The following is a 12,051-nucleotide window of genomic DNA, read 5'->3' as shown; positions in this document are numbered from 1 at the left end:
GCATGGGGTCTATGGGTCTGTCTCACAGAGATGGACAAAATGAAGTCCAGATTCAAGTTCTATCAAAGCTCGGATCTGGGAACGTTCCTAGTTAATACTATGACAGGAACAACAACTCCTTTTGCCGAAGAATCCTTCGAGAAGAAACGGCAAATGATTTGGAAGAACAAGATTGCGGGGAGCCAGGAGACTCGTCGCAAGTTTTGCAATATGGCTCATCTGGGCCATTGGATCGAGAAAGTCTGCGATCAATGCTCATCGCAGAAGGAGCCAGAATTCGGCAAAGGATTCTTTCCAAAGCCGGATAAAAGGAGGTTCCGGTCTGATGAACATGACAAGCATCAGACTCCAAAGGGAAGGACACCTCGAGCACCAAAAAAGGAAGGTGGCCGACAAAGCTAAGTGAATCATGTGATTCACAGCAAGGATCGCACCCACAAAAGAAACGACAAAAGTGGGTGGAAGAACAGGAGGACCACTCACCAAACGCTTCAGGACAAATGTGAGTGGAAAGAAAAGAAGCCGGCCCCTACCAGCATTATCACAAGGCGATAAAGCAAGGGTCCAGTACCATGTGATGCCACTAACAAGTGTCGGCAATCAAGGCCGACAAAAGAAGGTGGATGTCATATTCAAGCAAGCTGGCCACGAGGATGGAATCCAAGGCCAACAACCAAGCAATTATAGAGGGGATCAAACCTCTATATAAACGCAAGTGCTGGAGAGAAGAAGATCATCGAAAAATCAGAACAAATTTCACACACCACTTCCTCTCTCTAGAAAATTATCTTTGTAATTTTTTATTTTGTTTCCAAAGTTTTTCGTTTTTAGTTTTTTGTTCTTTTTATTTTATGTACACAAGTATTGGCTACTATGAGTAGCTAAAACAAGTTAGTCTCCTCCCTTGGGGAGTATTTTATGAAATAAATTAATTATTATATAATTCCTCTATAAACGCTTAGTTTTTGTCCAACTATTCCGGGTTGAGTAAAAATATTTTCTTTATTTTTTCAACAAAGTATTTAGTCGACACTTAGTGAAGGAGAAGGGTTGCAACCATCTCTTGCGAGTGTGTGGTTGGTGCGTGCCGGGTGGGCAGACGAGCCGTAAAACGCAACAAGACCGACTCCTGAAGAAGACCAGTCGATAAAGGTATAATGTTGGTTTAATTTAAGATTTATTTTGAAGTGTTACGGAAGCATGTTGGGCCTGATTATGTGTTAAACTGTTTAAAAACAATAAAAAGGTATTTTGTCTTGGTTTGTAATTTGTTGGGGTTATTCTGCAATTTTTATTATGTTGGGGATAGTTTTAGAATTTTCAGAAGATGGTCATGGGAGAAACCAGAAGAATAGTAAAGTTTGTGTATTATGGGGCAGAAACTAAAGATGGTGTTAAATTCTAGAAAATTAGGAAAATTAATGTATTTATAGGCCAATACTCCTTAAAAGAATATCCTACTACAATGATTTATTTTATTTTATTTTTGGAAAAACTAGATATAAGGTGGTTTGAAGGTTAAGATAATACAAGTTTTTTTTTGTTTTTTTGGAAAATAAGATAATACAAGTTGAACGTATTGAATACGGGAATAGAGAATATGGGGTGATTAGTAAGAGGCTTTTTAAATTTAAGAAAGACATTAAGACAAGAACATTGAGGTATTTTTTGAGACAATTGTAGATTAAGCATAGGAAATGATTTACCAAATATAGTAGTCAATGGTTTGCTAGCAAAGAAGAAGGATCAAATTTGTGCAGCAAGGTGAAAGAGTAGCATAAATTCACCACTATTTTCTAAGTAGAGGAAAACTTGATACTTTCAGAAAAAACAAAATGAAGATAAAGAAGCCTATGTTGAGGCTTCATTTCATTCTGCATCTCAAAATAAGAGGATTATCCAAACAAATTAAGGCACACAACTTGAAGTAGTCAAGACAGAACAAGCCTCAGAAGCTACAATCATCACTAACAGCAGTGGAGGCAGATCCACATGAAAGATAGAGGACAAAGAAACAAAGCCAATTCAAAATGCCCCCAACAACCTTTTCAACTTTTTAACTAACACCCACCAACTCATGGGTGCAAATCACAATGTTAAAAAATCACACAAAGTCAGCTGCAGAAAATTGCAATATATTGACTAGAGAACATGATGCTGCATTTACCTATATCCAAACAGAAATGAATTTTACATGGGCTGCCCAACATGCAGTCCTCTACTGAAACACTGCAAATGCAGTGATGCAGCAGCAATGAATAAGCATATACGGGGATTGCTTTGGGGACCTGCTGGAATACCTTTATATACAGATGTGCAGCGCCACCCAAGTGGACTAGCTATGTGAATATTCACAGGAAGGATTTATCAACTAACTGAAGGCAGCATAGGGTTCATACTTAGGCCAGATCCTCCAGACTCACCTGGCGCCACATGCTTCACCCGCCCAAAATATCTAATATGCCGCAACAACCTTGCCAAGAACGTGTTATGGCATATTGTGGAGCTGTCACAAACAATTGCCACGTGTTTACGTGCTCTGGTTATCGCTACATTCATCCGTCTGCTATCTCCTAAAAATCCAACAGCTCCGAGGTTGTTTGAGCGAACCTGAGACAACAAATGCTATGACTTTTGGCAATTTGAAGTTCATTCTATTAGCATTTGTTAAGTTCAGCATCCATCTCAACAGGGTGCTGCACTAATTCATTGAACATGTATACGCATGTATCTTATAAATTGGCAAGAAGAAGGTCTAACCAAACAAAAAAGATTGGTTTTTACTTCCACAGTCCATTAATAGATTTTCTTAAGTGTCACACATACAAGGGACACACCACCACCACCACCACCAACAACAACAATAACAAAGAATCTTGATTTGAGTAATGTAATGGCAGATTAGTCAATATCACATAACCACCTCCAAGTACTCCCAAAAAGGGAAAAAAGAAAGAAGTTATGCTTACACTAGTCTCAATTTCCCAAAGCAGAAATGGAACAATTCAGCATTACTATGGAATTTGCTTTTTACCAACTACACAAACAAACCCCAAAATCTTCTTAATGTCCAATAATATGACAGCCTAATGATTGCATTATGAAGGAGAAGCGTATTTTAGCTAACTCAACTAGTTAGCATCTATTGATCACCGTAAGTCAAGTCATTTATTACTTAATGGCCCTTTTTCCAGAGGACCACAATTATTTCCCTTTAGATATGTGTATAACTCACATGTACCATGACCAATTGTGGATTGAGCAACGAAGAACTCTGACAGCACTAGTCTAATGGTATGGTAGCAGACAAAAGTGATACTTACGGATTTGTGCACTCTATGTGAAGGACATGCTACTAATCTAATGAATTATAACTTATGTCACAATGTTAGAATTCTTCGGAGTTGTATTTTTGTTGAAATTAAATAAAGGCAATATCGAATAGGTTATGTACCATTTCACCACTTAATAAATATGACAAAACCAATAAAATTTACCATTGATATAATCACAGCATCCGCCTCACGGCCTTGAAAACTATCAACTGTTGCAACCTCAACACCTGCAGCAAGGGGAATATCTTCCAGCCTGTCTCTTAGTAGTTGGACTTGAGCAACATAAGGAGACTGTATTACTATGCTCTTTGGGCTAACACCTACAAATAGTTAAATGTTTGGAAAGTCACGACCAAGATATTTGTAAATTACCTTGGATGTTAGCTGTCAAATAATTAGAAGGATATTACCTTTTGAATTTGATGGATGAAATGGCTTGTGAAATCTAGGATAATTATCTTACAAGTAATTTCTCAAATTTCTGTTTTCTAAATATTTCCACAATTAATTCTTTTGCATTAACACCCTTCAAATATATATCATGCCAATTATTGCCTTACTTAAACCCTACAATTGTTTTGTCTACCCCTGCATTGCTAAGTTAATGTCATTTTCAAGAGAAGCTCATCCTATGATGTATCATCCTTTAATGGTTATCCTTAGAATGATTTGAGATATTGATCTCTCACTTCATGGCACCTCAAAAAGCTTCTGACTTGTTTAAAAGCATAGAGGTGGTCATGCATTCGATCTGTTAGTTATTATCCAAGTATGTTTATTGGGGGATTCAAGAATCCAGATATGTTGTTTGGTTGAATCAAAAGATTGTTTAATTGAATGAGAAGATACTTGTAAGGTCCATACCAGCATAAATCAAGGAAAACACATGTTGTACAACAATATCCGCTTCACCATCATTGTAGAAGGAACCTGTACCAGCAGGGTCTAGTTGTTCTTCACAGCCAACAGAAAGACTTCCATATTGCATTCTCGTATCGAGCAGTAACAAAGGGCATTGTGTTATCCACGTTTGCTGCAATAAGTATAGATCAGTATCAGTCTCCCACATGAAATAAAGATAGGCGATAGGCTTATCATTTTATAGACGAGCTCAAGACAGATGTACCCATGTAACTCCTATAACATATAAAATAATGAAAACTGAGATAAGGATTAAATTGTCTTCTTGATAAGAATGATTTATGACCATACTTCAACTATTAAATTTAACAAAGAAAAAGGAAAGTTGATATAATAGTTGAGAGACAAGTTGGAAAAAACAAGGCCTAAGCCCAGATTTAAATTTGGTTCCTTTGATAAATAAATTGAAGCACACAGATAAACCCATGTAGGAATTGGAGAATATCTGTTTCCAGGAATTGGAGGAACTCCCATAACTCCTTCCTGATAGTAGCATCTACAAAAAGGACCAGCGGCCTACAAGTGCTGCGTCCTTCTAGATTTACAGAGAGATGGTTTATAATTCTGGTGCACAAGTGCTAGCCTTAGTCTATGCTAAAATTTGAGTAAGAACATAATGTTTTTCTTGAAGCAAAATGCCATATTTCACTTAATCAGCTTGATTGCCTAGGTTTTCAAAGAAATCACTGTTAAATGAAACCACTTCAGGAAAACAAAAAAAGTTTCTTTCTAATTCTGCAGAAATGTTCATTGAACATGAATATCTGGCATTAGCATGTAAGCTTTCCCAAAAGCTTGGGAAAACCTATATGATAGTTTAAAGTTTCTATGAGTGAAATCCATGGATTGTAATATAGAATAATGTATTATGTCAAATGCAGATGAATTTAATCTTCTGAATACAATAATGGCAAAGAATTAAACATTTTTCATAGAGCAACATTACCTTGACAAATGGAGAATCAGAAAGAAGATGAGAAGTAACAGTGGAAGAGGACTTGAGTAATCCATTATACATCTCTTTCGAAGCCCAACTCGCTATTGCATTGTTCATCCTATATTGCATTGTCAATTTCGTTGCAAGAACCCCTTCATGCAAAGTTGATGCTCTTTCCAAGAAAGATACTCCTAGACCACCTTCCAAGGCTTTTCTAGATAAGATCACTGGAGCAAGTTGGCACTGGTCACCCGCAAGTATACAGCGCTTTCCAAGAAGTATTGGTATCCAGCAAGAAGGTTCGATAGCTTGACCCGCTTCATCTATGACTACCAAGTCAAATGAGTCGAGCCATCTAATCATGGGGTCAGCTGCTCCAATATTTGTGGAAAGCACAACTTGAGCGCTTGAAAGAATTTCTCGTACTGTTTCCCTCTCCTTCTTCTTCATTGCCTTTCCTAACTGTTTGAGAAGCTGACGTATGCCGGCAGCCAAGGAATCATCTTTTAAGCAATGACTAAGGTCCTTCCTTAAATTAGATTTCTTCCTCTCAAACTCTGATCTGAAATCGGCTAGTCTATTATTTACAATTTCAACCAATGATTTGGAAGCTACAGTAGGCGATATTCTTGCTGGATTACCAACTCGAACAATGTTAGCTCCAATATCAGATAGCTTCTCAACCATATTGTCCACAGCTGCATTAGTAGGTGCTGTGACAAGTACCCTTTCACCCTGTTTAACAACAAGTGAAATTAGTTGCTTGAGCACCCCACTCTTTCCAGTTCCAGGAGGCCCTTGAATTACCAGTACAGGACGCTTCTTGTTTAAACCTAACGCAATTGCTCTTTGCTGGGATTTGTCAAAACATTCATTATCTAACAACCCATTCAATTCTGCTTCACCCCAATCTACCATGTCATTGTCCTCGAGCCATGCAATATCTTCTTTGTCTCCAAAAATTGTAGAAACCACTGCTAGAGAACAATTCTTTTTTTGTAAGCCTTTCTTATGAAGCATCATTAGAGCTTCACAATTACGCTGCACAGAGTAGACAATGGAAGTGACAAACTAGTGGCATTTTCAAATAAAACAATATGAAAACAAAAGTAAAAGGTCCAACCAGTTTCACATAGAAGGACGCATACCACCAACACCAAGAGAAGTTCCTCCTGACATGATCTTATGATCATATGGGGCATATTGGTACTGCTGTGCCTAAAAATGATTTTTAATTATTCTAACTAAAGGGTACAGAACACCATATGTATGCTGACCCATGCCATAAAATAAGAAACATACTATGCGGATATTCCAGTTTCCATAGGTAGAGATGTATTTAGTACCTCATATGTGAGTGCATCAGCCAATCCTTGGATGCGATCTATCCGGATATTCTTGCCAAACAGCTTTGAAAATGTAGGATCCCCATGACGGGATTCAAGAGCAACGGTAATGCTACATCCATCATCCCCGAGATTATTAACAAAGCCCTGGATGCAAGATGTTGCGCCAGCTCCCCTACTGTCACATATCCTCACGCAAACCATGTCTCCAGGGGAAAGGTTAGTGGGCGGTAATCTGTGGTTTCCATCAACTCTAAACAAAACCAAATGCATCCCTCCTAATCCTGCAAGAAAATGGTGTGAGTTGCAAGTATATTGTGACCAAGTTAGTAATTTAACCAACCAACCAACCAGTATATGTGCTGACGGCATTGAGATTGCATATGGTATCACATAGTTCTTGCTCTGTCTGGGAATGGCTGACCAAGAATTCAATTGGCTTTGCAGAGTGCTCATCGGGGGTTGGAATAGCATTGAGCTCTTCCTCAGTGAATTCCAACTCGGCATCCCTTTCTATGCGAAGCAGTTCGGACATGTGGTGGGTGAAGTCGTCGATTCTGGCCTGAATGGCTCTGATCTTGTCGAGCTGTAAGCCAAGAACCCCGTGGGCGGACTTGGGAATAGAAGTCTTCCGGGCTATGGCTCTATGCTGAGCTGCAAAAGCATCAAATCTGTTGGATTGTGGAGTCTGATAAGATTAGAATTCGATTCCATTTGGAGGAATTCAAGTTAGATTAGGTTTTCCCGTTGCTATAAATAGCCCCTTAATGTAATTGTAAAGTGGCGAATATCTTGATCAACCATTTCTGGTGCAAAATGAAATGAAATGAGAACTAAGAGGTGAGAGAGGTGAAAAAAGGAACCAGAATTGGCGAGGTCCTTGAGCAGCAGCCAGGACTTAGTGTGACGCCAGTCAGGGATGAGAGACTTGCTCTGGAGCTGCTGAAGAACGTCTCTGAGCTCCCTCTGAAAGTGATCGAAGAGGGTGGGATAATGAGTGCAGGCCTTGAGGCAGATGACCTCCATCCCCACAGGCATGGGGACCGCATTGAGGTAAGGCTGAGCCTGAATAACAAAGGTGAGGCCCGGGCCCATCCGCTGCATCAGCTCCGCAAACTCACTCTCCTCCTCCATCTCCATCTCCGCCGTCGCGAAATCCAGAGCCATAGCCTTCATGCCCTGGGAGATCCATTTCACCACCGCCTTGCCCAAATCCCTCCGCCCCAGGGGGTCTCCGTTCTTGGCAGTCTCTTTGGCTAGGGCACTCTTTCGGCTTCTTCTTCGGGTCTTGACGATTGGAGCGGGAGTGCTGCTACTGCTGCACACTCGACGATTGGAGATTTGGCAAAGTGAAATGGACTGCCGGCGTAAACCCAATATGGAGGCCGAGACGCCGCCGCAGGAAATGCACGACGCCTCCATGCTAACTATCCACCAACTTCGGCCCTAATCACTCAATTAAAACTCAAATCTTGTGGACGAGAATAAAACAACTCGCATTTTGTTTTTGCCGACAAATTATTAATTGGAGGTGCGGAAGCTACCAACGTACAGATTTTTGTTGGCACAACTCAGAACCAGAAGCTGTTCAAACTCAGACTTGCTTAATTCTTCATTTTCAAATATTTCACTATTGTCCAAAAAATGGAGTATCTTTTAACTTTCGTTTCCTATTCAAAAATTCTCAATTTTCAACATTTTAAAGAAAAATTCTCAATTCTACGCCTTACTTTTCCATTTTTTGATATCCCACAAAAATATGCATTTATTATTTTTGGATACTGTATCATCATCTTCTTATTTCTTACATCTATTTTACAATAAAATAAACTCATTTATCTACTCTCTATACACTACCTAACATAAAATCCATGCCAACAACAATTATACACATTTTTATGGGACCAAGAAAATACTATTTTCTCCATTCCAGGTGAATATGCTCAATTCTTTTGGACAACAAGATTAAGAAATTTATTTTTAGGAAAAAACTATTAGAAAAGTAGTGTGATCCATACCAATTAAATATTTTAAATACATTTTTTTGACTCAAAATGAAAAATGAGCCTATTTTATTGGGACGAGAGAGAGTATATAAAATCAAGCGAACTACTCCCTCCGTCCCAGGCCAATAGGCCCAGTTCCTTTCGGCACGGAGATTAAGAAACTCATTTTTTTGTAGGTAAATTGTGTGGTCCACCAATAATTAAGGTTTTAAGTATTCCCTTATTTTTGCTTAATCATATTTGCTTCATTATCAAGATCTTATTGCACGAATTAAGCAACAAATTAAGCAATCATATTTGCTTCATTATCAAGATCTTATTGCACGAATTAAGCAACAAAAATTCATGAGAAACAATAGCTACTGCAGAAATCGAAGAGAAACTATAGCTACTGCAGAATCTGATAGAGAAAATAAAATTCCAAAAATCAAGAACAAAAACCCTAAATCAAGATCTGCAAATGAAGAACCCTAAATCAAGAGCTTATACTTATAGGCGGAGACGGAGAACGGCGGCGGTGGGGGCTCTGAACCATCCACCGACGAAGGAGAGGCGGCGGCGGCACATCAGAGGTTGTAGACTTGAGGCGGCGGCGGATCTGTGTGGCCGGAGCTCTGGAGAGTCAGCGGCGCCGCTCGTCGTTGAGAGAGAGAGAAGGGGGAAGGGGCGGCGGTGAACGGCGGTGGTGGGGGCTCCGAACCATCCACCGACGAAGGAGAGGCGGCGGCGGCACACCAGAGGTTGTAGACTTGAGGCGGCGGCGGATCTGTGTGGCCGGAGCTCTGGAGAGTCAGCGGCGCCGCTCGTCGTTGAGAGAGAGAGAAGGGGGAGGCGGCGGCGGTGAACGGCGGTGGTGGGGGCTCCGAACCATCCACCGACGAAGGAGAGGCGACGGCAGCACAGCAGAGGTTGTAGACTTGAGGCGGCAGCGGATCTGTGTGGCCGGAGCTCTGGAGAGTCAGCGGCGCCGCCCGTCGTTGAGAGAGAGAGAGAAGGGGGAGGGGGCGGCGGTGACAGAAATGGCAAAGGGGAAGGGGAAATTGATGGAAAGGGCAAGAGGGAAGGGGGAAGGGGAAGGTTTCCGGAGAGAGAGAGGGGAAGTTTCTAGGATGAAATTTTTTGGAATGAGTAGATTAGGGGGTATATCTCCTTTAATTAAGTAACTATTGATTTTTATTAAAGCCCTAATTATTTTCAATTTTAGACTGGGCCTATTGGAGTGGGACGTCCCAAAAAGGAAAGCGAGCCTATTGGAGTGGGACGGAGTGAGTAATAATTAATTACCTGGTCAAATTTTTAAATAAAGCGGCAGTATTTTATTGGATTATGTGGACTAGATGTTTTGATGAAACTATGATTTTTTATTAAGTGAGGAGGAAAAAAATATTCCACCTAAAAATCCGATAAAATGACTCATCATTCAATTTTATATGATAGGATCTTGCGGATTTTCAAAAAATTCAAGGATCTTGCCATAATATAAAAGTCATTAAAAAAAAAAAGACAGTCATAATATTAAAACTAACATTGTTTGAAATAAACATAAGATTGTATTCCAAATAAAAATAACAATTCTTACTTAGGGGTTAATGCTACTAAATACCCCATCTATGTTAATTTTCGTGTTTTGCATCAATTATAAAATTTCAGCCACAGTATATCCCATCTAAGCTATCAAGCGATTTTTACATCCGGTGAAGTATTCCGGGGAAGTAATATATCCACGTGTTAAAATTTTAAATGACTTGGCTTAAATTGGACAACGTGTCAAATACGTGGATTTTTTTATTAGTTTTAAATTACGTGTATTGAAACGACGTTGTTTTGCTTGGTATTAAACGATGTCGTTTCCCCGTGTTCCCCCATTTCACTGTTTTCACCCTTTCTACACTAGTCCCCCCCTTCTATGCTCCCCCTATTTCACCTCCACGGCGGGAACCACCTTATTCAATGCCTCCTTGAAGGACAGGTCAATCTTCTCATCCGATCTCAATCTCTCCATTTCTTATACAAAAATTCTACTGTATTACAATTTATCTCTATCTCTTTCACACACTTTGCGAAGCAATTAGGTCAAAGATTTTCCAGCGACTCTGTTGATTTATTGCTCGCTTTCTACTTTTTAGGATCGAAAATCTCCTTGCTTTTAGAATTATTCAATTTGTTACATTTTGTTGCAAAATAACATTTTTTTAATAGCGCACATAGCTATTGTCTAGAGATGCCCTAATTCACCGCAAAAATATATCTTCCTTACAGACATACTCCATCAGCATTCTTACTCCACAAATATACAAATACATTTCTATATAATGATTGCTTACAGATTTTATCATAATCGAAATCTGTATATGATATGTGGAGGCGGAGGGGCGAGAGGGGGAGGGGGAGAGACGACATGGGGGGGGAGAGAGAGAGAGAGAGAGAGAGAGAGAGAGAGAGGGGTATTTCCTCGATCGGCAATTTCTAAAATAGGAGGGGGTTAGTTTTTAATTTAATTAGAATTTAAGAACCCTAAATCGAATTAGAGCAAAACGATGACGTTTTCCACTGGCTTATTGAAATTAAACATGAAATAAAATGACGACGTTTAGAATATCGTAAGTTAGTTACACGTACACACTTTCGACTGCCAAGTCAGCTTCAAATTGGCCGGAAATTTACATAGAGTTCAAAAACCGCTTAATAGTTTGATTAAGATATACTTGGTTAGCCCGGTTCCCATCTCTGTCAAAATAGCTCTTTGGCTACCCGCTTTGACCGAAGCCATTGCCCATCAGCCTACTTTGACAAGAGGTGGCAGGAGCGCAACGACCTAGCCCAACGAGAGAAAGATTGTTATGCTGAACCCAGCCACTACTCCTGTGGATGTCTATCTATGAGTTAGAAAGGCTTTTGGTGGGCTTATTAGCACATACCACAGTGGGGTCTTCGACTGGGGTGAAGTCGTAACAAGGTAGCCGTAGGGGAACCTCCAAAGAAATCTCATAAGAGAATCAATCCAATTCGACATTGTGACTGAAATTTTGTAATTAATGCAAAATGCGAAAATAAAAATAGTTGGCATATTTAGCGGTGTTAACCCTTTCTTACTTATGAGTAAAAGTAATAATTGTAAAAATAACAACTTTTATAAATAAAAGTGAGTCACTTGTATAAATTGACCTAATGATATAATGATTAATGACTAGACCAAAATTTCAAAATTCGAATACATGGTAAGACAACCTTTAAATGTCTACTCATGACAATTCACTTTTCCCGAAACACCATGCTCATACAAGAGCTTTTCTGTACGATTGCAATACGTATATAACACTGTTCCAAGAAAATAATGAAATTAAGTTACATTTATGTTTTCCCATAAAATGTGTTGGATGATCATCATAAAGTCAACATTCAAACTATACTATTCAATGAAACTAATCTCGATAAAGTTAACATTCAAACTATGCTATTAAAACAATTTATCGAGTCGAGCTCGAGCCTGGCAGCACTCAGTCCGT

At 39.4% G+C, this 12,051-nt stretch overlaps 1 protein-coding gene across 1 annotated transcript; it reads right to left on the bottom strand.

Moving 5' to 3' along the window:
* Nucleotides 1-2,031: 2,031 nt before the first annotated feature.
* LOC130987405 (uncharacterized) lies at nucleotides 2,032-8,225 on the bottom strand. The gene is made up of 7 exons (XM_057910928.1): nucleotides 7,403-8,225; nucleotides 6,891-7,193; nucleotides 6,540-6,823; nucleotides 5,203-6,234; nucleotides 4,200-4,368; nucleotides 3,498-3,655; nucleotides 2,032-2,610 (listed from the first exon to the last, which is right to left on the bottom strand). The coding sequence occupies exons 1-7, from the start codon at nucleotides 7,959-7,961 to the stop codon at nucleotides 2,368-2,370; spliced, it is 2,748 nt and encodes a 915-aa protein (XP_057766911.1). The 5' UTR covers nucleotides 7,962-8,225; the 3' UTR covers nucleotides 2,032-2,367.
* Between the last annotated feature and the right edge of the window lie 3,826 nt (nucleotides 8,226-12,051).

The sequence above is a fragment of the Salvia miltiorrhiza genome, chromosome 6 (assembly GCF_028751815.1).
Source record: "Salvia miltiorrhiza cultivar Shanhuang (shh) chromosome 6, IMPLAD_Smil_shh, whole genome shotgun sequence".
NCBI classification, from domain to species: domain Eukaryota; kingdom Viridiplantae; phylum Streptophyta; class Magnoliopsida; order Lamiales; family Lamiaceae; genus Salvia; species Salvia miltiorrhiza.
Note: the sequence above shows the minus strand (reverse complement) of the source record. Positions and strands in the feature narration are given on the sequence as shown.